The sequence below is a fragment of the Dasypus novemcinctus genome, chromosome 7 (assembly GCF_030445035.2).
Source record: "Dasypus novemcinctus isolate mDasNov1 chromosome 7, mDasNov1.1.hap2, whole genome shotgun sequence".
NCBI classification, from domain to species: domain Eukaryota; kingdom Metazoa; phylum Chordata; class Mammalia; order Cingulata; family Dasypodidae; genus Dasypus; species Dasypus novemcinctus.
This window is the reverse complement of record NC_080679.1, coordinates 43,582,451-43,610,090: the sequence shown is the minus strand read 5'-3', so window position 1 is coordinate 43,610,090 and position 27,640 is coordinate 43,582,451. Positions and strand designations below refer to the sequence as shown.

The 27,640-nt window shown below is 40.4% G+C and overlaps 1 protein-coding gene across 1 annotated transcript in view; it reads right to left on the bottom strand.

The window, feature by feature from the left end:
* MPP4 (MAGUK p55 scaffold protein 4) overlaps positions 1-27,640 on the bottom strand; it is a 36,098-nt gene that overhangs the window by 2,420 nt on the left and 6,038 nt on the right. The window contains exons 5-19 of the mRNA XM_004458886.5: positions 27,104-27,235; positions 26,334-26,415; positions 25,088-25,173; positions 23,664-23,735; positions 23,039-23,235; positions 19,105-19,169; positions 16,202-16,219; positions 14,851-14,889; positions 11,827-11,847; positions 8,826-8,840; positions 7,184-7,225; positions 6,028-6,198; positions 4,787-4,867; positions 1,017-1,110; positions 513-621 (exon numbers count right to left, since the gene is read on the bottom strand). Coding sequence (XP_004458943.2) covers positions 513-621; positions 1,017-1,110; positions 4,787-4,867; positions 6,028-6,198; positions 7,184-7,225; positions 8,826-8,840; positions 11,827-11,847; positions 14,851-14,889; positions 16,202-16,219; positions 19,105-19,169; positions 23,039-23,235; positions 23,664-23,735; positions 25,088-25,173; positions 26,334-26,415; positions 27,104-27,235 — 1,224 coding nt within the window. The remainder of the gene's footprint in view (positions 1-512; positions 622-1,016; positions 1,111-4,786; positions 4,868-6,027; positions 6,199-7,183; positions 7,226-8,825; positions 8,841-11,826; positions 11,848-14,850; positions 14,890-16,201; positions 16,220-19,104; positions 19,170-23,038; positions 23,236-23,663; positions 23,736-25,087; positions 25,174-26,333; positions 26,416-27,103; positions 27,236-27,640) is intronic.

Genomic DNA, 27,640 nt, shown 5'->3' with positions numbered 1-27,640 from the left:
AATGACTAAGGAAACTGCAAAGGTCATAAAAATTGGGCCTACACATTGTATGTTTCTCATCTTATTTTAACTTGCTCACCCCTGCTCCATTCCACATGTCCTAGGAGATAGCTACAGATATGACAACATGGGAACCCTTGCCTCCTTGTGTAAAGCAATATCGTGTTCTCTCTATTGTAGTTACCTTGATGACTTTGAGATACAGGTAAAGGCAAGAAAGCTTCTAACCTTTCTTTATACCCTTCTGCTCATTTCTGGTTTTTTGTTATTGCTCTCTTTTGTTTTTGTTTGTATTGTTTTTGTTTTTACCTGAGAAATAAGACTTCTGAAACTGAAGGCAAGATGGTGGATACTGACCCTTCAGGTAAGTTATTTGTCCCTAGGTATGGGAAGTGGTCTTATCATTAAAAGGCTAATAGAATGTCTCAGCTATAAGCTATAGAATGTGCACAAAATAGATGATATACATTCATTACTTTAGAGAGATGGGAAATATTCCACTACAGACCCACCTGAGGCTCTAGGTCCATGACACACACCTTTCCTTCTTCAAGGACTGTTTGAACAGCATCCACACTCGTGCCATAAAGGTGGCCTTTGTACTCACCATACTCCAGCATTCTGCGATGGTGAGCAAGGAAAGCAGAAACTCTTTCCACAAGTGAATTATTAGTAGTAGTAACATAAAGATAAACTCCACTATAATTGAATATAACTATGAAGACCTTGCTAGTACAAAAAGAATTAGTAGATATTCAGCAGGATAAAAAAAAAAAAAATTGGAAGAGCTAGGCACTTAACTATTGCCCCAAATTCTCTAAAGTTTACAACTCAGTTATGCACCCTCTCCAAACTCAATCAGTTGGTATACTAGTATATCAGTGTACATTTCCTTGCTTAATGATTCAGAAACAAAAGGAATTAACTGGAGCTTTAGACCATGCATAATAATAAGGAATCTATTTTGAATGTAAAGCAACCAGAGGCAAGAATTCAATTCTGAACCTCTACCTTACCTGTGTTTATATATGAGGCTTTCAAATGTTTCTTTTGACACATAGTGATACTCACGCCCATTAATTTCATAACTCTTTTTGGAACGAGTAGTGTCTATCAAAAAAAGGAATGAGAGGTTTTAGAGTCTTCAAATTATTTGACTTATTGCCAATATACACTTGACTAAACATGTCCAATCAAAATAAACAAATAACTACATAAACAAATAAGATGCTAGAAACAAAAAGAAAGCCCAAATTAGTGACAAGAAAGTAGAAGTTCTCATATCAAAATCATTTAACTTATATACCTTTATTGAATGTCCACAGTGTGGTAAATAGTGTATTAGATATTGAGACAGGATAGGAAAAGGGAATACTCTAATATTCAGCTATTGTTTCAAAACAGGCACTAGAGAGCTGTAAATGAGCCCTCAGGTGTCTAAAGGCTTGTAGGAGCAATACCAGCAATATTTTATGTTTTGGACAGTGCATTTGCCACCATTCATTTCATCCTCCACACTCCTAGCTAGGTGAAATGTTATTATTCATATTCTACCAGTGAATAACTGAAGCTTTTGTAAAGTAACTAACTTGAAAATTCATAAATCCAAACTAGAACCTAAGTGCTCTGATCCCTACCTGGATTAATGTTCTTTCTACTACACCAGGTCATCTCAGATTTGAAATGGAGAAGGCCCATAACATTTTGCAGTCTTGCCGAGATACAGTAATACCCAAGTGGAGTGGTGATTAGTTCTAGGGATCTTCAGAGGGGAAGATTGGTGGAATCTGATCCAATCTGTTTCTCTGATATGGCTTCTCAGATTATAGTCTCTTGCATGTATATGGAAATGTAGAAGCTCATCAGATACCTAAAAGAATTTATTGTTTGCTCATCCATTTTTCCAACTAATGTGTACCACGTATCCATTATGTTCTAGGTACCATGGTGGGTTTTTTGAACACAAGGATGAATAAAACACAGTTCCATCTCTGTCCTACGAGCTGCAAAGTTAGTCCATTAATCAACATTTCAACAAATTTTCCCTTATTCATAAAGAACATGTAAATTTGCATTTGATAAAGTTTCAAGATGAAATAGATCAACACCTGCTGAAATCAGCACATAGAAATGACCAAGTACCTAAATGATCAAAGGTAATTCCAGATCTTTAAGGGGCTCAAAGGCAAAGGTCATCTTGGGGTCATTTTTTTCTCTAAGGATCTCTCTTCAGATCCTTAGAGTTCCTACAGTTATGCCACTTCTCCTATAACTTCCTACTGAAAACAAAGCCTAGCAAAACCCTATAGCTCCCAGGTGATCGTGAATTATGTTAATATAAGCCTAAAATGATCCATTCTCCTTTGGACTAATGCCTAGGTCTGTGAATTAGCCCATAACTCAAGGTATCCATTTTGTTTAAAACTCTTCCCTCTATTTAAAATGCAAATATGGGCAATATTTTATCACTTCAAATTATAGCTATCTATATCCCTTAAAATTCTTCTATGTTCTCTGGGCATTATATTTTTATCCGGATTATTGAAAAACGGTGATTTCTTTTATAGTTTTTGTTTTTGAGATTAATGCACATTCTCACATATGTAAACAGTACTTGAGAAAGCACATTCTATGGGATGTAATCATTAAGTACCTTTCTGTATCTCCCACTGCCCTTCTGTGGGGCAACAGCTTCTCCTGCCCCTGGATGAAAATATAGTAATTTCAAAGAATATTCTAATCGCTTTTAGGTAAAAAAAAAAAAGTCTACCATCATTTATGCCATAAAATTTATTCTCAGTTCAGTAGTTAAAATTCCATTCCCATGTAATGATCAAAATTTTGAGCTTCATTTACATCTGAGGCCTCTCCTGCCACATCCCTCTCAGACCTACTACACCCAGGAAAACCTGCAATCAGAGAAGCCGGAAATGAAAAATGGGGTATGATTCACTTCTTCTCTTTCCCTTCTCTGGACCTCTACTGCTCCTTCCCCAATTTTATACCTCTTGAGGGCTGGTGTGCAGGAATAAAGGAGAGGAAAGTAGGGCAGGAAAGTTCTTACTTGATTGATACTAATATTGGCTGGTATTGGCTCCCTAATTTAGAGTTGGCAGATGTTTAAATCTGGCTCATTCTCTCCTGGATGGTGTACTGTGTTATAATTATTATTACTTATTTATTTTTGAGGTACTGGGGCTGGGGATCGAATCCAGGACCTCTTATGTGGGAAGCAGCACTCAAACACTGAGCCACATCAGCTTCCCTGAGTTGGTTTTCTTGTTTGTTTTGCTTGTTGTTTGTTTTTTCAGGAGGCACTGGGAACCAAACCGGGACCTCCCATGTGAGAAGGAGGCTATCAACCACTTAAGCCACATCCACTCCCCTTGTGTTATTTTGCAAACCCTACTACTTCCACCACTACCACCGTCCTTTCTGGGTATTTCAAATCCATCTTTATCCTAGCCAGTCATTTGTGATTTCTTCCACTGCTTGAAGTATCTGATGGTCCACTTCTAGCCTCCTTCTACGGAGGCTTCCTCTTGGGCAAGAATGAAAACCATACCAGGTTAACTTTCTCCCAAATAACCTGTCCTGGTTGGGAAACATCATAAATCTTTTGTTCTAGCCAACTCTGCAAGGGTAGATACTTCCCAATCCACAGCCATTGGCTACATCCTCTAAACTCTCATGCTTAGGTTTTTCAGGTATAATTCAAATACCAGTCTTCTTCTGTCACCTCCAAAGAGAGGGGCACATATTAATGTCCCTAAGTGAACTCCTTAAGTTCCCCTCCTCTGCATTCAGGTGAAAGGAGAAGTGCCCCCAAACTCACACTCTTCCAACCCCCATAGTGGGAAGGAGGATCAAAATCCTGCTTTAATCTTGCCTTCCCACCCGTTTTGTATCTGTGATGCACATCAAGGCCTTACAGTTTTCACTTACCTCATTTGAAAAGTTGCATCTTAATACCTCAGTCAAAAGTTACATTTTCACACCCTTTTATACATACTAGAAACTATGCATTATTGCAAACCTATTTTCCTGAATTCAGGAATTCCATCTCAAGTCTTTATCTCTTTTATTTCTACCACCCCTCCCCCAAAACAAACAAGCAGCTCTTCTTTAGAGGAATTTTTAAAATTTTCTTGGGGGGGTAGGGGGGTGGAAGGGGGTGAATTCCAGTATAAAACAAGTAATATCTTATATTTTTAGAATTGCAGTTCTCAAATATCTTAGAGTTTTAAAAAGACTCTAAATGGGGTAAACTGAACATGGAGAAAAGTCTAGAAAGTACATACCAGGAGATGGTTTAGGAGTTGGTGGCAGTGATAAAGGGGGGACTTAGAGGAGAGAAGGGAACCAAGGGTGAAAGAAAAATAGAATATCATTTTTTAAACTATCATGTCAAATATAATCACATTCATAAATTTATATAAAATTTATATTAGATTTAAAAAAATAAATAGAAGGCATTTCTTGGAAAATAGTAAGAACTGAATGAATGTTAGCTATTATTATTAAATATTAGTCTTCCTGAAAGATCTTCTATGTGATAATTAAGAAATGGAGAAAAGACAATCAACATTTGAAAGTCTAATTGGCTCCATGCCAGTAAATCAATTCTCTAATAAAGTGAACATAGTTAGAAATACCTAAAGACTAACCCTTGTTTTTTATATTTTTACAACAAAGATGGTTTGACATAGTTAAGTGAGACCAGTATATTTGTAGAGGCAAAGTTTTATCAAAACATGAACTGTTAGGAAGGAAAAACTAAACATACGTGGCACAGCACTTTGAAAATGGTTGGGATTAAGTTCAATAAGATGTCTTCTCAGTTCATTTACTCCAACACCAGAGGGTCCTAAACACACAAAAAAAATCACATACCGAAATCATTAGATATGGATAAAGATAATTATACAATGAAGTCATCATCATTCCAGTCCTTTTATTGAAGAAACTTGAGAGTAAATGCTTTTAGGGAAATTATATAATTTCCCATCTTACAATTTGGAACAACTGCAGAAAGCTCTTGGGAATTTTCCTGATGACCAGTAGAGTAACCTATATTTCAACATTCAGAAACAAGATAGGGAATTGCAGGAGCCTGTCACCCAAGCGAACTTCATCTGTTGTTGAAAGCAGTGGGAATTCACTAGCATCATTTCAGTGGAGAGAATCTGATAAAACCTGCATTTCTTTTTCAAGTGAAGTTTCTATTATGTTGCAACCCAGAAAACAGCCTCAACGATTTGGTTTATGTGATTTATAGAATGCCAGGGTGCAAATCTCATTCCAGGCTGACTTTGCGAGCACACAAACTATAAAATTGCACAAGGCCCGTGCTGAGACGGGTCTTGCACTTGGTTTAAAGCTCTGCTATTACCATTTGAAATTCCTAATAATATTTGAGCAGGGGACCCTTGTGTTTTCATTTTGCACTGGGACCTCCAATTTAAGTGGCTGGTCCTAGCTGCAGGGCATGTTGCTCTGCTCTATAGGGCCTACCCTGATGAAAACAAAGATACACAGGGAAGACGGGGCGGGTGTGTGTGTGTGTGTGTGAGGGATGTAAGTTGCTTCCGCTGCAGGGACCAGCTTCACAGAGATCTTGTTCACAAACGCAGGTCACGCCAACACTATCATTGCCCTGTTCTCTAAAACCAAAGGTGCAGTCCGGAAGATTTTAGACACTTTCTAAATGAGGAAATTTCTCATGGAAATGGCCCTTAAGGATTTTATTTTCTAATACAGATTAATGACCCAGTCTAGGAGAACCCTCATCTATGCTGTAGAAAAAATTCTAAACAAACAAAAAACTTGGCATACCACATTCAACTGTATACAATAAAAACATGACATAATAAATTTTTATTTATAAATATACATATATAAGACAGGCTTTATTTTTTAGAAGCTAGATGTCTATATGAGGGCCCAAAAGTAGTTTCAATTGTACCACTACTAATGCATGTCAAAGGAAACTTCCCCATGGACAAGGAAGACAGTGCTGGGACATACCGACTAGCACTATCAGGCGATGCTTGTCTGCAGGGCATCGCTGGTACCTTGCCACCTCCTCGTAAGGGGCTCCCACTGTGCTGTAGCAGCTGCTGGTGCTGCACACATTGGCATACAGGTGGCTGAGATAAGACTTCCTGCGACAAAGGCGCATGCTGCGGCGGAAACCAGCTGCGGAGGGCAGAAACAGAGAGGACTTAAGATCCAGGGCAGGAGAGAGAATTCCTTGCTTCAAAGCTGATGAAACATGTAGTGACTGTGATCCTAAAATGTTAATTAATATAGTCATGTCTGTCTGAAATTAGAAGGGAAGAAACGAAAGGAAGGAAAACAAACCAAAATACCCCATATGTCACCTGTAAGTTGCATCAAGCACCCACTATGTGCCAGGCTTCATACTAGGTGCCTGCAATAAAGTCATCAACTAAACAGAACCCATTTCCTCATAGAATTTACGTTTTATGGGGGGCAGGGGGGAGAGACAAAAGTAAACAACTAAAAAATAGTACTTAAAAGCAGGGTAAAAGGATAGAGAGTGACAGTGCTGCTTTTTTTAGATAGGGGGTTCAGTTAAAGTTTCCAAAAAGTTGGAATTGAACAGATATCTGCATAAAGTAACAGAGCCAGACAAGGAAGCATCTAGAGGGAGAGCATCCAGGCTGAGGGACCAGCAAACACAAACATGCAAAGAAAATAATGTGCTCAGAGTGTCTGAGGCATTGGGAGATAGATGGGAAATGGGGTTGGGGACGGGCAGGGCCAGATCACACAGGGCCTCAGGGAAATGGTGCTTTGTGGGTGAAGCATGATGGCAACGCATTGGATGGTTGAGAGACAGGGATGATTAGATGTATGTTTCTGAAGGATTCCTCCTGTTGCTGTGTGGAGGATAAAAATTGTAGGGAGAATAATTCAGGCTCGGGGAGAGCAGCCAGGAGGCTATAGCAGGAGTATGGATGACAGGAAGTGACTTGCATCAGGATGGTAACAGTGGAGCAGACTTGTTCACATTATTTGCAAAGGTACTGTTGGGGGATTGAATTGTGTCCCCACAAAAGGCATGTCAGATCCCAACCCTGGTCCTGTGGGTATGAACCAAACCCACAAAAACAACCAGCAAGGGACAAAGACACACCTCTGATTAATTGTTACCTACCGATAAAGAACTTCTGACCATATCCAACAAGTTCCTCCTTGTCTACAACACAGAAAATGGCAGAAGCAGAATATGTGGAGAGAGAGAGAAAAATTGTTACTTAGAATGAATGTATGAAATTATCTTCCAATTTTCAAATGATACTATTTCGGTAGATGGCAGCACAGTTGAATTTTTCCTTGAACAGCTCATTGAGGAATTCTAAATAATAGAACGAAAGCAATTTTCATTCTATTATTTACCTGCACCAAACTACAAAGAGATACCCTACAAAATATCAGCATTACACTGAATGTATTTTATCTAGTAAGGTTGAGAGCAAAATGCTATTTAGGCCTTGCTTAAAGTTATGAGTAAGATATTGTGTCATAGTAAAAACATATAAAGACAGTGCATATTTTTATACATACCTTAAGAAAATTGATTTTAAAAAAAGATAACTGGTTTTGCCTTTAACTTGCAGATGTGGGTGTTCCTGCAAGTCCTATAATCTCTTTGTTAAAAATGGATTTTTGTTTTCTCCCTTATAAAATGATTCATTCTGTATAAAATTAGTAATTACTCATGACTGCCAATTGTTTCTAATTGACCAAGAATCTGCAAAACAAAAGTGAGGGCAGCTGTCCAGAGACTCTGAAGTATCTAGAGCAGAGTCTAGAGACTCTGAAGTATCTAGACTCTGAAGTATCTAGAGCTCCTGCCTCTACTTCCATTTGGGCTTCAGAAAAATTGTCTTAAACTCCAGCAAGTAGTGTTATTTTTAAAATGTCATTTTCAAATTACTTTTTAACCTTATAGACAAGGCTCTTTGTGTGTGTGTGTGTGTGACCGCTTCTATCCTTATCAGCGGCACTGGGGATCTGTGTTTTTGTTGCATCATCTTGTTGTGTCAACTCTCCGTGTGTGCAGCGCCATTCTTGGGCTTTCTTTCGCACTGGGCGGCTCTTCTTATGGCGTGCACTCCTTGCGTGTGGGGCCCCCCTAGGCGGGGGACAGCCTTGCATGGCAGGGCTCTCCTTTGCCCGCATCAGTACTGTGCATGGGCCAGCTCCACACAGGTCAAGGAGGCCTGGGGTTTGAACCGTTGACCTCCCATGTGGTAGGCGGATGCCCTATCCACTGGGCCAAGTCCACTTCCCGGGAAAACCCTGTTCTGATCATTGAAATAATGTATAAAGAACATCTAGAATGAACTGACATATACAACCCCTTCTTTCCTTAACCTTTTTTTAAGTACTACTTTAAAATATAAAGAAATGACACCAATATCAATTCCATTTTTGTTAAGTAAACACAATTTTCTAAGTGAAATATGTCAGGAAGTTTAAAAGAAATGTTTAGGGGACTGAGTATAGCGCACTGGTTGAGTGCCTGCTTTCCATATACAAGGTCCTGGGTTTAATCCACCGTACCTCCTAAAAAAAAAAAGGAAATGTTTACTTAGGGATACATTCATAAAGTGTAATTACTTTCATTGTTCATTTAAAGATATTTTCTACGAAATTCACTATTTAATCATTGATTTCACCTTTAAACTATATCTTCATGTTAAGTTATCCTGTCAAGTAACTACTTTGACACACTGAGAGATCTTAAGCATAGCTCTAGTTGGCTTCCCCAGGAAATAGAAACAAACAATTACCTTCTGAAAGCTCCTCTAGATATTTGGGTAGGCACAGAAATAGACATAAACAAGTTAAGCCTTGGAGAAGATCAAATTAGTGCTCAAATGAAGGCAAATGACCATAGCAAGGCATTCATGTCACCATTAGCAAAAGTTGTAAATTTGGTTAAGTCCTGCTTGGATAGATGAACAACACACAGTGGGGGGATCAGAAACTCACTTGACCTGATTCTGCGGCTCAGGGAAAATAACTTTTCTGAAAGTTGCTTACCAAGTCTCTCCTAGAGGTTTTTCATCTACCCTCTATTTAGTTGGCACAAAGTGGGACTTGAAAGAGGAAATTATAGCAAAGCAACTTTTGAGCCTTCTCTCTCATCCTCTCCAGAGACCACGACGCTGCCCTCTCTGTGAAGTGGTAGAAGGGGCACAGGGTGGTGGCAGCCTGAGCATCCTCCTTCCTAACACACACATTTTCATCTCCAGTAGGGCCCTTGAGGAGAGACGGAATTGAATACAAAGAAAACTCTTTTCTGTTTTCTTGACAACTTGAAATAGTGCCATATTCTTTGATTTTTAAAAAAACAACGTTCCCGTGCTGCTACCTGGATGAACTCTTCACATTATGCTAAGGTGAAAGAAGCCAGTCACAAAAGACTTCATGCTATAGGATTCTTACTCATATGACAGTCCAAAAGAGGGAAATCTATAGAGACAGAAAGTAGGTTAGTGGTTGCTTAGGGCTGGGGGAATGGGTGGGGAGTGTAGGATAATGAGTTAGGGGATTTCTTTTTGAGGTGATGAAAATGTTCTAAAATTGATTGTGGCAGTGGTTGCACACATCTGTGAATATACTGAGAATCAATGAATATATACTTTAAATGGGTGAATGGTATGTGAATTATATCTTCACAAAGATAATTTTAAAAAATAACATTCCTAACTAAATAGACTATACCATCACCTCCTGGACAAATTCAAGGAGGTCACATGATGCTTCCTTATTCAGAGAAGAATTTCATTCAGAGCTGGAACTGAAGAGCCTTAACTGCTTGGTAAGTGCACTAAGAATTAAGCGTCATGAATTAATGCCAAGAGTTATTTATTTGGAAAATATGCTGCTAGAAACTAATGGTTCCTCAAATGAACTCATGCATGAGCTGGGTTCAGAATGTACTTGAGCATTCTCTCTCTTTCAACTAACAGAAGTCCAGAATTGATGATTTAGAGCAAATAAAGACAGCTGTTCACTTTCCTCTGTAGTGTTGCTCTTAGAAAACTAGCTGTGACCGCTCATAAGGAATAGTGAGATTTCATAATAATAACATGAGCTAACACTTATGTGGCACTTGTACACAGGGCACCATTCTAGGCACTTTACTTATATTATTTAAATTATTATTCCCCTTTTAGAAATGGGGAAACTAAAGGAAAGAGAGGTTAAGTTGCTTGCCAGAGGATCCACGGCTAGTGAATAATTGACCAGGTATTCACACTTGGACAATCTAACTCTGGAGTCCATCCTCTTAGCTTTACCATGCTGTCTGTCCTTTCTCACACTTGCAGATATCCCTGATCCTCAATCACAGCTTTAGCATGCTGAACTTTAGCCAGGAAAATGATGAGTTGAAGAGAGCAAGGAAGGTTGACTATAAATCAGAGAAATTAAAACCTAAACCAATCCTAATCATTGAGGCCACTGTATATAATTATATTACCCAAAACAGGCCAACCATCTAATTGATGGACATTTAGAAACAGCATAAACAATAAGTAAATCATTTAGGTCAGTAGCTCCCAACTCTATCTGTCTCATTGCCCTCTTTTTTATTATTCATATTTTATAGTAATCCCTCTGCTCTGGTTAAATGAAATTCATAGATAGTATAACCTACAAAACATCATTTTTAAAAATAAATACAATGCTCCACCTGTAATATAAAGGAAAAATAAAGAGAAAGTCATTTTTTTAAACATATATTTCAAAGTGTATATATTTCAAAGTGTAAATTCTCAGGTATGACTTCTCTAAAAACATTATTAGATACTTACACCTACTTATAATAAAGAAGTTTATATTTAAAAGGTCAGAAAATAGTCCTTCTATAAGTTACAGAAAAATGGAAGAAGAGAGGAACAGTTGGACACTAGAATAGAAAGAAGTATTCTGATAAGTAGTAACAGGCCAGATTTATTTATATATTATAAGAGAAAAAGAGAAATTGTCTTAAATGAAGGAGGAATAATATTTCAAGGCAATTTATGGACTGATAAAATGGAGATAACGAGGATATATAATGTTCTTGGGAGTAAGTGAGTAATGTTAACTTTCCCCAACCATCTGCCAGTTTTTCAAAAATACTCTGTGGGATATATCTGGATACTATTGATGTCAACATTACCCTGAAAGATATTTTATGATACTTACCATGTGTCATCATTAATACCAAATAATATTAAAGAAAAAGAAAAAAATTGTTCAGTATAGATACCTCAATTTCCAATTTATTTACTATCAGTATGGAGTAGACAGAATATTTGGAATTGATAAATTACTCAATAATTGCAAGGCAATGTCTTTTTGTGTTTGAATGTTTCTCTCCATAATAACTGTCTTCTAAACCACTGAGCTTTTCTTGTGAAAATTTACATCACTATTATGTGTTAAAGCAGTGCCCATTTATATTTGCTCAATAGGATATTCAGAAGATATGTGGGACTAGGGACAACCCTTCACTTTGCAGGAACTTCTCATAAAATTGCAGGACATCTAGCATTCTTGAATCCTTCCAATTAAAGACCAGTAGTGTCCCCAGTCATTGTAACCACCAAAATATGTCCCCTAGGGGACACTACTGCCTTACTGAGAAACACTGGTTTGGTGACATTTACGGTATCTCACAATTACCCTGTTGATGCATTTAAACAATTAATGCATCACATCCCTAAATATGTGTTTAGATTATGCCAAGATTAGAATATACATTTAAAAATCTGGACAAAATATTCATTTTTCACTTACCAGATTCAAAAGTTTCTTCATCTTTGGATTTCCATGGAGGCAAAACACACACACACACAAATGTCATTACATTAAAATCCACACTGAGTCTATCTTTATTTTTAACAAACTAATTCTCCAGCTCTATGTTTCTGCACACATTCACCCTTTTTTTTTTTGTCCTAAAATCAAGTCAAGTCAGTGGTGTCTCTATGGCATATATAAACTTTAATGAGATAAAATGGTATTAAGCAGTTGGGAAGTGATGACAAGCAGGGGTGCAGCAGGAGGAGGTGGAGAGAGAAGGGGAGAGGAGGGAGAGAGAGGGAGAGAAGTGAGAAAAGGAAGGGAGGGAGGGAGGGAATCCCAAAGGCGGTTTGCAGGCTTAGGACGGCCGGTGTCCTGCCTGCAGAGTTGGGGGTCCATAAGCAAGGCCAGTGTGGCAGGGGAGGGATGAAGGTAAGAATGACTTCTCTGAGTAGGCTTGTTAGGTATCTGAGAGAGACCTGAGATAAACCAGCTTCCTCATTAGTTAAAACAATTCTTCTTAGAAATTATATCATTCATGTGGAGGCAGTGGCCACTGAAGGTTCTGAGGGCAGGGAAAGGGAAAACCAGGTGAAATATAGGGGCATTTTTGGGACTTGGGAATTGTCCTGAATGACATTACAACGACAGATAGAGGCCATTACACATCTTGCCAAAACCTACAAAATTGTGCAAGAGAGAGTGTAAACTACATTGTAAACTATAATCCATGCTTAGTAGCAATGCCCCAAAATGTGTTCATCAATTATAACGAATGTACCACACTGATGAAGGATGTTGTTAATGGGGAGGTGTAGAGAGTGGGGCAGATGGGAATCCCCTATATTTTTGTGTAACTTTTATGTAATCTAAACATCTTTTTAAAAAATAAAAAAGATACTTAAAAAATGAAAGACAAAGAAGTGAAAAATAAAAAATAAAAAATAAATCTGTCCTGCAAGATAGTGAAAGTAAGTGAAAAAAAGCCAGGAACAGAATAGTGTGTATAGCATACTATCACAGGGTAAATGCATTTGTGCTTAAAAAAAAGGAAGGGTGGGAGAAGAAGAGGAAAACAGATAAACATTTGCTATAATATGCACAGAATGTGTCTGGAGGAATACAATAGAAACTGAGAACATTCTTATCTCCGGAAACAAAACTGGGAGCACATGATATCTAAGTCCCTTCTCAATCCAAAGCAGTAGACATCATCTCAAAATCCTCAAGATTGAGGAATGAACAAAACATAAGGGGGAGGGGAAGGGTAGCCATGGACCAATATAGATTTATTGTCATTGTATTTACTGTGTGGTACCGGAAGAATTTGTAAGATTACTATAAAGATAGTTGTTACCAGAGGTTCAGAGGGGGAGGGAGAAGGATGAATAGGTGGAAGACAGGGCATTTTTAAGGCATTGGAATTGTCCTACGTAATACTGCAGGGATGGATATATGACACTACATGTTTGTCAAAGCCTATTAAACTGTACAACCATAAACTATAAACCATAGTTTATAGTTGTAAACCATAAACTATAAACTTTGATTAGTTGCAATGCTTCAATTTGATCCATCAACTGTAACAACTGTAACAAATATACCACACTAATGTAAGATGTTAATGTAAGGGGAAAGAATATATGTATGTGTAGGGGTGTTATATGGGAATCCCCTATACTTTTGATGTAACTTTTCTATAATCTAAAACTTCTCTAAAAACAAAGTTTATTATGAATTAAAAAAAGAAAAAAGAAAACTAAGAGTAGAGAAAGAGGAACTTTTTACCAAATTTACTTTTTGCAATTTTTGATTTTTGAACTATGTGAATATATTACCTAACATAATTTTTAAATTAAAATTATGGAAAGGAAATGAATATTGCTATAAGTCTAAAAAAATCAGAATGTGCACTTGCTAAAGTAAATAAATTTAGTGTAAGCATTATTCTGCAATTGTTCTGGGAAGTTTATGTGAATCTTTGAAATACCCACTATTTAAAGATTTTTATTGCTCTTTAATTTCTAAAAACTAGGTTATCCCATGAAGCTAAGACAAATTTGGCTATCAGACCAAAGTCTTTCCAACTAGTCTCCCAAAAAAGTCCTAATGATTCTTTAACTGGTTTTAGTTTTGTTACTGAATTTGAAAATTCGTCTCCCAATTTATAAAAATAAAACAAAATGTAGTAAGGTGGAAAGATTCATACATCTCTCAAATTTTTAGAACCTATTTTATGTCTATTTTAGAATCTATTAGAAGATGGCATCAGATTTAATAACAGAACATATACTTTGTTATTTTAAAATTTGATTTCTCATTATTTTATGCTACTCCACAAAGGGCACAGTGGTTTCCAAAGTACTACTGAGGGGAAACGGACTTTGGCCCAGTGGTTAGGGCGTCCGTCTACCACATGGGAGGTCCGCGGTTCAGGCCCCGGGCCTCCTTGACCCGTGTGGAGCTGGCCATGTGCAGTGCTGATGCGCGCAAGGAGTGCCCTGCCACGCAGGGGTGTCCCCCGCGTGGGGGAGCCCCACGCGCAAGGAGTGCGCCCGTGAGGAGGGCCGCCCAGCGTGAAGGGAAAGTGCAGCCTGCCCAGGAATGGCGCCGCCCACACTTCCCGTGCCGCTGACGACAACAGAAGCGGACAAAGAAACAAGATGCAGCGAATGGACACCAAGAACAGACAACCAGGGGAGAGGGGGAAATTAAATAGATAAATAAATCTTTAAAAAAAAAAAAAAAAAAAAAACAAAGTACTACTGAGCGTTCCTGAGATCTCTCCTAGGATATTGCTTCCTAGAACACTTTCTAGAACATTGATAGAAGCCTGGAGGCATTCCTATCAATCTTCCAAATTCCAAAACAACAGAAAAAGATTGGGGAAGGAGGTTGGTTTAACATTTCTAGCAGAGGGAAGGCTGGTGCCCCTTTGACAGACTGTGTTTGAGATAATCTATAGCTGAAGTGTTTCATGTTTCTTCTGGAGGTAAATCTTTCAAAAGGAAATGTTACCTGCTTCCACACATTTCTCATCAATTTTCATGTCATATTCTAGAAAAGAGCAGAGAAAGGGAAAAATAGAACTGAAAATGTGTCAGTATTAAAAACAAACTTCCCTAATAAAACTCAGACTGCCTAACAATGTTATTCTTAAAACTATTGCTCATTTGGGGGGATATAAAGGACTGCATTCTATTAAATTAAAATGTCTGATATATAGCATTAAAGTGTTAACATTTTAAAATCATAGATTTTCAAATGCTGAGCAAGTTATTTTACCTCTCTAAGCCTCACTTTTCTATCTGTAAAATGAGGTCAATTAGTATAATACCTACCACATAAACTAGGATTAACTGAAATAATGCCTGAAAAGCTCAGGCACATAAAGGCTCAATAAAAGGTAATGATTTTTACCTTAAGCTGGGACACAAACATATAGCTTTCAAAACCATGCATCCTAGCACTCAACTCCCCACACCCACACAATATCTCTCCTTCACATAGCTTACACTCCCATGAGAACGACCACTGGCTCTTCTTCACCTCTGTACGTTTGCTCCACTATCCCCTTTGCCTGTAATGCTTCAAGGTCTATCTCAGAATTGATCAAAATGAATATAACTGCTGAATATTCCTGCCTAATTTACATGCCTCTTCTGTCCTCAGAGGACACAAAGCAGAAGAGGCTGGAGGCCTAGATTCACAGATGAGTTTTCCAAAAGCAACTCTTTGGCAGTTTTCTGATTTTTCTTTCCAATTTCAGGGATGAAATATGGGTGGTGGCTAATGGACTCCTCTCCTCTGTCTTCTCTCCCTTCTTCAAGAAGATAGTGTGTGTGTGTGTGTGTGTGTGTAACATCATAATGAGTTATCTAGATGGGCGGGGAGAAGAGAGAGCTGGAGATTTCATCGGCATCCAGTCCAGGGCCCTTCAGACAACACTGCTCACAACCTCTGACAACTTCTTTACCTTCTCTGAACCTCAATCTCTGCATCCATAAAATGGGAATAATAACAATTTCCATAAGGGTTAGTTTTAGAAAATGTGTGCAAAGCAATTGGCACAAAGCACCTCATCAGTTCCACAGCTTTTATTGAGTCCTCACCATGGTACAGTGTTTGGCTCTGGGGTTGTGTATAAATGTTACTTCTCTTTTATTCCTTTCAGAGTTAGGACGATTAATGTTGTATGTGCTTTCTCTTGACTGGCATCTTTTATAAATTACAGTGTTGGTGACTAGCACACTGCTAGGTACTGAAGAAGAACTCAATAAAGAGCTGAACTAAAAGTGTACTCTAAGAAAATAACAGGAAATTTCTAGGGGACTTAGAACATGAGGTTTTTCTAAATACTCTTTCTTACCTTCTTCCATAGAATTCACTGGGTTCAGGCAAATGATTGAAGCAGGAAAAAATAAAAAAGAAACCGAATGGTCTATGCTACAGTTGTCTCAGATTAATTTATAACAATAAAATCAAAGGTGCCAAAATTATTGTAATTAGCAATTCCTAGGGTTTATTCTCTAGAAATGTGGTGGCTGTTTAGTAACATAACAATAAGTGAATAACCCAAACGTGTGAGCATTGTTAGAAATGGGAATCTACTCATTTCTGGCAACCCCATTTCCCTTGATCCCAATAAACTCTGTAAGATTGTGTTCTACCCATTTCTGAATTATCATGCTTAGTTCTGCACACTTTAGGAACACAGTAAATTTTGAAGGAAGGAAGAAAAGAAAGAAGAAAGGGAAAAAGAGGAATGAAACTATATGTGTATATTCTGTTAGCAGCTTTTCAATAACCATCTGCAAGTTCTACAAGTTAACATAGCCTAAAATTTCTCAGTAGGTTTTTTTTTTAAAGATTTATTTATATATCTCCCCCCCACCCCAGTTGTCTGCTCTCTGTGGCCATTCCCTGTGTTTTCTTCTGTGACCCCTTCTATCCTTATCTGCAGCACCAGGACTCTGTGTTTCTTTTTGTTGTGTCATCTTGCTGTGTCAGCTCTCTGTGTGTGCGGCGTCATTCCTGGGCAGGCTGCTCTTTCTTTCTCGTTGGGTGGCTCTCCTTACGGGGCGCACTCCTTGCGTGTGGGGCTCCCCTATGCAGGGGACACCCCTGTGTGGCAGGGCACTCCTTGCCCGCATCAGCACTGCGCAAGGGCCAGCTCCACACGGGTCAAGGAGGCCCGGGGTTTGAACCACGGACCTCCCATGTGGTAGACGGATGCCGTAACCACTGGGCCAAGTCTGCTGCCCTCTCAGTAGGTTTTGATTCATAAAATTGTTATACTTCCTGACCCAGATATCTTTTCCTGAGCTTATTTTTCTCTGTGGTAGTAATTAAGCCGAGTAGAAAAATGCAAAATAGTATTTATTGCAGCATTATCTACAGTAGTTGAAAGGACAAGAAACTAATCTTTCAGAAAAGATTTGTGATCCCTCCGAGAAATTCCTTGTGAAGGGTGACTCTTTAAAGTCAGTGGTTGTAACCCTAGGCTTCCTGAACTTAGAGATTTGAGAGGAGAGTAATAGGTGCTGCTGAATATTTTCAGTATGGACTCTTCAAAAAGGCTAATATAAACACAGAGCCTACACAAAATAATTAATTGTCCAATGGGTCATACATTATCAGGTGCTGATTAAATGCTCTACTTAGCATTTCCATGTGCCTTTGGTAAATGGAATAGGAAAGGAATTAAAGAATTAGTTCAATCTAACTTGTAAACACACTTTCAAAGCATGTGAGAAATAAATAAAACACCACTAGGAAGATAATGGCATGAAAATTTCTGCTATTACTATAACTATGTAAAATATGTATCCACAACTGAAAATTTATATGAAAATATTGTCAGTATGAAGAAATTAGGAGGATTTTCTTCTTTCAAAAATGTCTTTATTGTTGTCAACATGCCTTTTCAATAGGAAAATAAAGAAAAAAATAATTCCTGGCTTAAAGAAGTGAAAATGAGTAAAGTGGATGAGGGCTTGCCCTGTGCAAATCTCTGGCATTGTTACTATCTTTTATTCCCTTCAAATCTCCACTCCCTCCTTGTGGCACCCATTGCCTTCCTTAACTGGTCCTGGGACTCGGAAGAGCTTACTCAGTGGGCTCCTATTGGCCTCTGCCCAAGCTAGGGCATCCTTCAAGGCAGGCAACTGGTCACAAGCACTGGCCACCCTGGATCCCTTAGCTAGCATTCCCCACCACTAACTGAATAATAATATTGTCTAGCAAACAAACTTCATTTACAAAGTAATAATTCAATACCATATTTATTAATCCAAGGTATACACAACTGCCAATCAGAGCTCCTGATAGTTGATAGAACCCAAATTAAAATCAGTGTGTAGCAGGAAGCAGACTTGGCCCAGTGGTTAGGGCGTCCATCTATCACACGGGAGATCCGCGGTTCAAAAATGCGGTTCAGGAAAACGGACTTTGGCCCAGTGGTTAGGGCGTCCGTCTACCACATGGGAGGCCCGCGGTTCAAACCCCAGGCCTCCTTGACCCGTGTGGAGCTGGCCATGCGCAGTGCTGATGCACGCAAGGAGTGCAGTGCCGCACAAGGGTGTCCCCCGCGTGGGGGAGCCCCACGCGCAAGGAGTGCGCCCGTGAGGAAAAGCCGCCCAGCGTGAAATGAAAGAGCAGCCTGCCCAGGAATGGCGCCGCCCACACTTCCTGTGCCGCTGACGACAACAGAAGCGGACAAAGAAACAAGACGCAGCAAATAGACACCAAGAACAGACAACCAGGGGAGGGGGGGAAATTAAATAAATAAATCTTTAAAAAAAAAAAAATGCGGTTCAAATCCCGGGCCTCCTTGACCCGTGTGGAGCTGGCCCATGCCCAGTGCTGATGTGCGCAAGGAGTGCCCTGCCACGCAGGGGTGTCCCCCGCGTAGGGGAGCCCCACGCGCAAGGAGTGCGCCGGTGAGGAAAGCCGCCCAGGCGGCTCGAAAGAAAATGCTGCCTGCCTCAAAATGGCGCCGCCCACACAGAGAGCTGACACAAGATGACGCAACAAAAAGAGACACAGATTCCCGCGCCGCTGACAACAGAAGCTGACAAAGAAGACGCAGCAAATAGACACAAAACAGACAACTGGGGTGGGGGGGCGAGGGGAGAGAAATAAATAAATCTTTAAAAAAAAAAGAACACGCAGCAAATAGACACAGAGAACAGACAACTGGGGTGGGGGGAGGAAGGGGAGAGGGAGCAGACTGCCATGCACACGCTAGGTTTGAAATAGCAGCACACTCACAGGTAGTTGATTTGAGGCAGGTATGGGACTGGTAAGGCTGAGACCGCAAGAATTTACGTTGCTTCCTATGAAAAGGAAATACACTATGAGAAAAAAAATCAACCCACATTATCCCAGGTAAAATAGACCCAGGACAACCACAAACATAAATTCTGCTGCCTCCACCATGGTAGAAAGGGGGATTTCTTTTCTAAACACGTTGGCAAACACATTCTTCAACTTCAACATCAACTTCAAATATGCAGTTGAAGATCCTGCCTCCCAGGATCTTTTAAGCACAACACAGGCTTAGAGTGAAAATCTTGCCTGTGACCCTGAGTTCATGTGCCACAGAGCATGGCTCTTGACCTCTCATGCATTTTAGCTGTCTCAGCTGGTCTAGTTAGAATTTTCCTAACATACTCTGGTTTCCTTCTCTGGCTGTGACATTCTCTACAGTTCCTTTAGATGACCCTGTTTCTTCCGGGATTGCTAGAGCTACTCCTGAGGTTCAGGTCAAGGCCCCATCTTTTCCTAGCATCTGAAACCTCTGCTGACTTGTTCCTCTTTCCCTGGGTCCCCTCCCAACAATTTCTTTGAGCCTGTTTCTTGTCTTCACCTACCCTTAAGCAACTTTCTAAGAGAAGTAAATCTCTCTCCTTGTTCTAACCGTAAAGTGCAGTGCAAGAGTAGACCTTGAAAATCATCTCGTTCTTTGCTTTCAAAGTGTGGTTCCCTGACCAGCAACATCAGCTTCACTTGGGAACTGGTTTAATATGTAGAATCTCAGCCCAACTCCCATCCCCAGAACTTCCATATGAGACTTTCCATTTTAAAAAGGTCCCCATTCAAGTCTGAAAGCGCTAATTTTTTAGTGCATCTGAATCCAATTTTTCATAGATAAGGCCAGGCATCTGCATTCTGTGGTTCTAATTCACACTAGCATTTGAGAGGGGCCACTTTACTCCACATCCCTTACTTCAGAAATAGCAAAAAAAAGACATCTGTGATGTAATCTAATATGCGACAATGGATTTGGTTTAAACACTCTCCTCCAGTCGCCCAAGGGGCCACCTGGTTTTCAGAAGGACAATCAGAGGAAGCTGAAGAGCCTTTTCTTGTTCTGTCCCCCTGTGAAACATTTGTGAGGACTCTGCTTATTCTCTGTGGGCATAGTCCATCCCTCAGGGCCTCAGAGCACTTGTCACCTCCTCCCCAGGCCTGCAAAAGCCTGAGCCACTCCTGTCAGTGCGGGAAAGCCCAGAGGGGTTAATAGAGCATTGGCTTGGATAAGTTCCCTGAAAGCTTTTCTGAGGTAAAAAATAAAGCTGTTCTCATAACAATAAAAACTGCTGACCAGGAAATAAAGCAGATTTAGGATTAGAAAAATAAAATCAAGTATTGATGTATTGCTTTTAAATAAAATTGTTTCTTATTTTCATGAGGCAATTACTAAAGGCAAAATGAATTTGTGTTCCTTCTATTGTCCTGTATTTGTGCTCTAATCCAATAAGCCCAACCTTTCTGCCTGCTCCTGGCAAGACCCCCACCCGAGCCTCCCCACCTCTTTCTGCCCTGAGACCCTAAGGACTAATCTCATTAGGTCTTTGTCCCTGTGCATGTGCGTCAACCCACGCCATCCTTCATCCCCCGCACTCTAATCCCCACAAGTCTCTGTCTACCGCCCACCCCTCCCTGAAACCCACGCTCACACCCTTGGAACTCACAGTAAATCTTCAACAAAGTCTCTCGGCCCTCGGCTTCTCCTTTGATGGAGCCCTTCACCATCTCATTCTAACTGAATCCTGACCCTCTCAGAGGTCACTGCCCCGTCCCCTTCAAGATGTCCATGTTTCCTCTCCCACTGCCAGTGGTGCAGGGGTGGGAGTGGGGGCGGATTTGGAACATTTGCTACTTTATAAAAGAATTTTTATAGTATAAATACTTCCATTGTGGCTGATTCCAAGGTACCATCCTGATTTCACTGGACGTGGCAAGGAAGACATGGGCACAGTCCACTGTGTCAGCAGCTCCAGCATACCGCGGCACCGCGGATCTTATTCCATGGTCCTGGAAGTAGGGTATGTGTCTTCCTTGCTCTCACTGCCACATCCAGACCATCCTACCTCCTCCCTAGAAGTCCCCCAGCTTTGAATATCATTTCCCTCTTCTCTTTAGTAGCCGTCTATTATATTAATCCCCCAATAACTCCTCCTCACCCCCGTGCTCTCAACACTATTCAATCATAATTCTCAGTGATTTTTATTAGGCATATAAATAACACTTGCAACACCCTAGCTTCTCAGTTTTTTGGCCTCTCTTTCAGTTTCCTTCCCCTCATCATACCCTACATACTCCCTCCCACTGCCATACTCTAGCCTTTTACATTACCAATAACTACAGTCTCTCCATAATTTCCATTTCTAGCATCCCTTTCTCCAGTCAATACCTTCTAGCTTTCCAACCCCAAAAACCTCTTGACCCCATAGGGACCATTAATTCATCGATCTTTTTCACTGACCCCTTCATTTCCTCACTTCCTCCTTGACAGCTTAAATCCCAGGGTTCATCATTATAATCACTATCTTGCCTCTCTCTTCATTTACAGTTAAATCTAACTCTGTCTAATCCAGGGGGTCTTAACCAGGGATCCACAGACCCCATGGGGTTTCCAGGGGGTCCAAGAGCTTGAATTGAAAAAAAATCAACTTATTATCTCTATTTTCTCTGGCTTCTAACTGAAATCTATCATTTCCTTCATGTATGAATATATGCAATAAATAAATTGCAGTAGTATTCATTTCACCTGACAAAGGAGTACGTGGAACAAAAAAGGTTAAGAACCCCTGGTCTAATCTGACCTGCACCCAAGGCTGACCAGAATCATTTAAAATTTATGACCTTTTAACCTAAGTGGGGCCTTCATGCTGATTGCGCTAAATTTACCCAATCCATTCACTTTCCAGCTCTCATAGAAACTTTACAAGTTTTCTCCATTCTCCTTTCCAATACCTCCTTTTCCACCCTTACTTTCAGCTAATGACACTGCTTTTTATTTCACTGAGAATAAAAGTAGTCAGGAGGGAGCTTCCACAAGTTCCCACCACAGTCCCTGCTCTCAGCTCTGCTCTACTCAAGGACATCAGCAACTACAATTCTCTTTCTCCTGAATCACAAAATTTCCCTCTCAACTGGATTTATTGCCATCAGCATTACTTATTCCAGCTAAAAATATTCTCTCATATCATCCCACTTTCTCATCCAGCTCTTTCTTCATTGCTCTGCTCCACTTTACACCAAAACTTTGCAAAGAATTTTCCATGCTCATTGTCATCAATTTCTTTCCTCCCACTCTACTAAGGATTTTGGCCTTACCCTCCACAGAAATCACTTTTATCAAGATGACCAATGACTTTGATATTGCTGTTCCAGCTGTTCCAGCAGCTGGCCCAGTTGAGCAGGACACCATACTGACTTGGTTTTTATCCGACTCCTGGGTCATTCCTTCTCAATCATTTTTGGTGTTTCTTCTCTTGATCTCTTTACCGTGGCTAAGCCTTGGACCTCTTGTCTTTCTGTCTTCACTCACTGCCTTGGTGAGCTCATCAACACCCAGTAGCAGAAGGCAAAGGTAGTGGGGCTGAGATTAAGTAACAAAGGTCTCAACTCAGCCTTCAAAGATTTATAGAATGAGTTAAAACCACCTTTCCAAATTTAATATAGTTTCCCAAGTAGTTTTCTTTCTTTTCTAGCTGATGTAATTATTCCAGTCCCTTTGTAGTTAAGATGCTTAGGGCAAACAGATAAACTGACACTTGAGTAAATAAACTAATGTGTGTGTTTTCATCCATCTGTTTCTGTCTCTTTGTTTCATTTTACCTACAGCAGAAGCTTGAGAAACATCTTTATTTCCTGAAGACCCCATCCTGAGTCCAGGAGTGATGATTTTTCTTACCTCTTCAGAAGGTGGTTAGAAGGGATTAGACCAGCACAGGTACCAAGGTCCGAGATTTTCCGGGCCTGCCACCAGAGGGCATCATTTTGGTCCACAATCTGGAGGATGTCCCCCTTCCCGAACGGCAACCCGGCGTCCACACAGGGGATGGTGGGATCCTCCTGGGGCCAGTACTCGGTCATGGCACGAACGTACACCTAGTAGCATAATGGCATAATCAGAAGAACCATTCCCCACCGCCCAGCAAGACTTAAAAACATTTCCCCCACTTTTCCACCTACTGTCTTTCCTCTCCAGCCTCAGAAAGGAGAACTTGCCTCCTGAACTGAGTCTAAGGACCATGAAAGAAAGTGACTTTGGGAATCGAATCTCTTAGATCCGAGAATTTTTTGCTCAGAATTTTACCATTCTTACTGCTGCTTCTTAATTTCTTGGTACTCCCATCTCCTTTTATTGTCTTCATTTATGCATTTTGCCTCTCACATCATTGGTATTGAACAAATATGCCACACAGCATTCACCAAATGTCCAACACATTATAGATGATAGTGGCCTTATACATAGCATTCAGTCACTGCTAATGTTATTTGGGGATTATCTGCGTCAAAGCTCTGTAAAGTCTTACCATCTTCTGGCTATTCACAGGGGGGTCAGAAACTGGAACCACCTTGAACATGATTGTGCCACGAGACATGGCCTAGACAAGGTCAAAAGATAAGGGATAAAAGCAGGGTTACTGGGCTTCAGAATGTGACCAGGTCTAATGCCAAATTCCCTGCAGGGACTTTCACAAAGGTCCAGCAAATAAATGTCACCCCCCAAAAGGGTATTAGGAAGTAATTTAGTCCCAACTCACTCCTGCTGTGGGGCTCCAGGGTCACTTGTCTGCTAAAACCCACACTGAGACCTGGCCACTCCCAAGGACCCTCCATCAGGCTACACCAGGCATATCCCACCCTGGCATTGTCTTCTTCTCACAGGTACTGAGGAAGAGACGAGATTTCCGTCTGATATTCAGTCCTCATGTTCTCACTCAGTAAGCATTTCTAGAACACCTATTTATGTGCCAAGTCGTGTGACAGGCATTGGAGATCCAGATCGACAAGACCCAGTTCTCACCTTTAAGAATTTCATAATCCCATGGTCTTGGCAACTCTTCAGCTGCCACGAGAAGTGCTAAAATGAATATGCATGCATGTCTGTGATTGAGAGTACTTTAAGCTCCCTCTGCAACACTTTTCATACCTTGCAGGAGAGGCTTGCAAAATATTGAGAAACTTGGTATAGTCCTAATAGCACCACCCTTCAGTCCCCGAGCCTCCTCTGTAAAAACCTAGAGTTCTCCCAGGAACCCAATTTGAGAACCACTGGCCTATATATTATATAGCAATTGATCTCAGGCCCCACCTATGGAGTATGCATAGGGGGAGATGGCCAAGGGCTGTGCTGCTATGGCCATTGCCAAGTGAGCTGTGATTCAGGGAGTGGCTGGAGGGCTGAGAGTGGGGATCTAAAAGCAACCAAAGGCTCACAAAATCAGCTCATAAATCCCAAACTCCAGTCACCCAGGGACAGAGGCCAGTCTAGCGGGGCCTCTTCTTCCCCCTCTGTTATCCTCTGGAGATTCTTTCTTCCCCCAAAACTAGTCTCAAGTAGAAAGTGAAGAAGGATTTACCTTATAAAAATATTAGGGGAACAAGGTGTGGTTTGCTCAGGTTCAGACGCTCCTACAAAGTCTCAGTGTGCCCAGCTTGGGCTCACTTTCTAATGGAGCAACCCAGGCGATAAGGGCTCTGAGCTGAGGAATCTGACATTCTTCCGGGGGCTAAAGGAGAAGCTTGTGAAAGGAAACATCCCAATAGAGCCAGAGATGCTGGTGGTGGAGGAGGACGGGCAGCAGACAATATCCCAGGACCCAGAGAGAGGAGGCTGCCTGGAGACCCCTGAAGCCCCTCGTGTTACAAAGCACACAACATGGCTTGACGGGCCCAGTTTGGCCTTGGCATTTCACTAAGTCATGAACAAAAAGAGCAAAGAGGAGACTGTTACCAGAATATGGATCACTTGCTCAGGGTCCAGGCCCTCAACCGAAATGCCATTCACTTCTACCAGTTTGTCTCCAGCATATAACAGCCCTAGACAAACATGAATACAAAAGAAGTGTACAGAGAAGTAGTCAAAATAGAGCTAGCTAACTCAATAGCTATTTCACAAACTCACTAACCCAAGCATGCTCTAAATTTTAAAAATGTATTATGAAATAAGAATAATAAAACACATTGGTTATTCCAATTTTTACTACCACCAGAAGTGCGTGAGATTTCCATTTTCTACCTCTTCACCAACACTTGATATTAACCGGTGGTAGTGTTTTTATATTTGCTAATCTGAGGTTGTAAAATGGAAGCAGAACAGTGGAAAGGAGAGAGAACTAAAAAGAAAGATGTCAGGGTCAGGAGTAAATGAACGGTGAAAGGGGAAAAGAGAGGGGAGTCTCCAAAAGAGAAAAGGTAGAGAAACTTGGGAGGCTTAGACCAGATCTTGAGAAATAGGAAGTAAAACATTCCAGAGGTGAGACAAGAAGCAGGGTAATGTCATGGACTAGAAACCAAGACTGATGAAAATTTCCAGAAGGGTATGATCATCAGCATTAAATGTGGGGTAGAGGTAAAAATAAAACTGAGGATGAAGGAAAGGCCAATGGACTTAGCAACTAGGAAAGCTCTGGGGTAGTAACTATTAGAATGTTGGGGTACCAGGCATGTGCCAGGCTTCAGGGGCTGTGGGTAGTGAGGACATGGGGTACAGGGTGTAGAAATACACATTTCAGAAGCACAGCAGTGACAGGAAGAAAATTTTGTTCACTAGTAGGTAGAATGCAGGCAAATGCATTCGAAGTTTGAAAGCAAGATTTACTGAAGAAAGAAAGTTCAAGGCAGATGGGATTGAATCTTGGCTGTAGCCGAGTAACCTTGGGCAAGTTAGTTACTTCATCTCTTTGAGTCTTAATCTCCTCATCTATAAAATGGCATGATAATACTTACCTTGTAGGGTTGCCATAAGACTGTAAACTGAGAGATCATTATTTACATAGTTCTTAGAATGGAAAGGACTGAATGAAGGAAGGGGCAAGATTTTTCTCTGGAATATTTGTTCCTTCTTTAGGAAAAACTAAAAGATAGAATTTATTGAAGACCCAACTTAGGGAGGAAAGAGGGGGTTCCTGGAAAAAAAGACTAAATAATCAAGGGTTTCCTATTTTCAGGATATGTTGTATCCAGCTGCTCCCGCTTACCACTCCGCTCGGCCAGTCCACCGTGGATGACCCTGGCCACCAGAATGTCCCCTGTTATTTCATGGCGCTTGATGGTGGCCCCCTGGAGAGAGAGAACCATGGAATCCCTCTTTTACTTGAAGCGTCCAATTTCCTGGTAGGCTCTCTCATTGCATTTCTGGTCTTTCAGATAAAGACAGTCATACCAACCAGAGAGAAAGGAGCCACACAGTGCCCTGTCAGTCATATTAGCTGGTTAAAAAGGAAAGGTCCTTGACCTTTGCCTCCCAAGGCTTCTATCCAACCACATAGACAAGAAAAAATATCTTTAGATCCTTCTAAAGATAAAGCAAGTCCCACAATTACAACTTAACTAGAGACACTCTTCTTAGAAAATAAAACAAATGTCTTACTTTGTTCCCCTTTAGAAAGACTTGGGCAATTGTAATGGGATTAAGTGAAATACATGTACACAGCAGACAGCCAAATAGTAAAATACGCTACATAGTCTTATTTCTTACAGCTCTTTCTGTAAAGAGAAAAACACTAATCAGACATTTTTCCTTAGTGAAAATATTACATGTAATGTGTTTGAAAGCACAAGCAAATATTGTTAATACAGTTTATAGCTGTTATTATCCTTGATTCTCCTCATAATTTCTAAATGCCTCAAACGAGATGCACAATGACAGACAAGAAATACTGCCCAAGTAGCTACTGGAGATAACTTAGTTAGTTCACAATTAATGTTGGATATAATTCAAAAGGAAAAGATAAAATTATTTCCTTACCAGAGGCTGTTGGTTTTTCACCAAACAAACAATCCGCATTGCTTCCTCATTCTCAGAGATATTGTCTGGCAGTGGGGGGAGAAGGGGTTCAAAATCTTTCTGAGATACAGTGTCATGAGCCCTGAGCAAGGCCTAGAAATGGAGAAGGAAAGGATGAACAAATGTCACACACGGGACACAGCCATCTAGAAGATGGCAACTCAGTACCATGTAAGACACAAGACAGAAACAACAACATCGACATCAACCACCACCGACACCACAGTGCACAAGCCAGGCACTGCTCCCAGCAGCGTGGTGGATTAACTCACTTAATGTTCACAGTGTTGGGAAGAATAAATAAATGTGACAGAAAGTATGCAGCTGGTACATTTATCATCCCCATTTAAAGATAAGGAGACAAGAGACAGAGAGGTTAAGCAAAACATAACATATTCTCTCATTTCCACTAAAATGTATGATTCCATGAGTGTCCCACTTTTTGGAAACCCAGGTAAATCACTGATGATCCTGTGGAGCTTAAACTACAACGCAAAT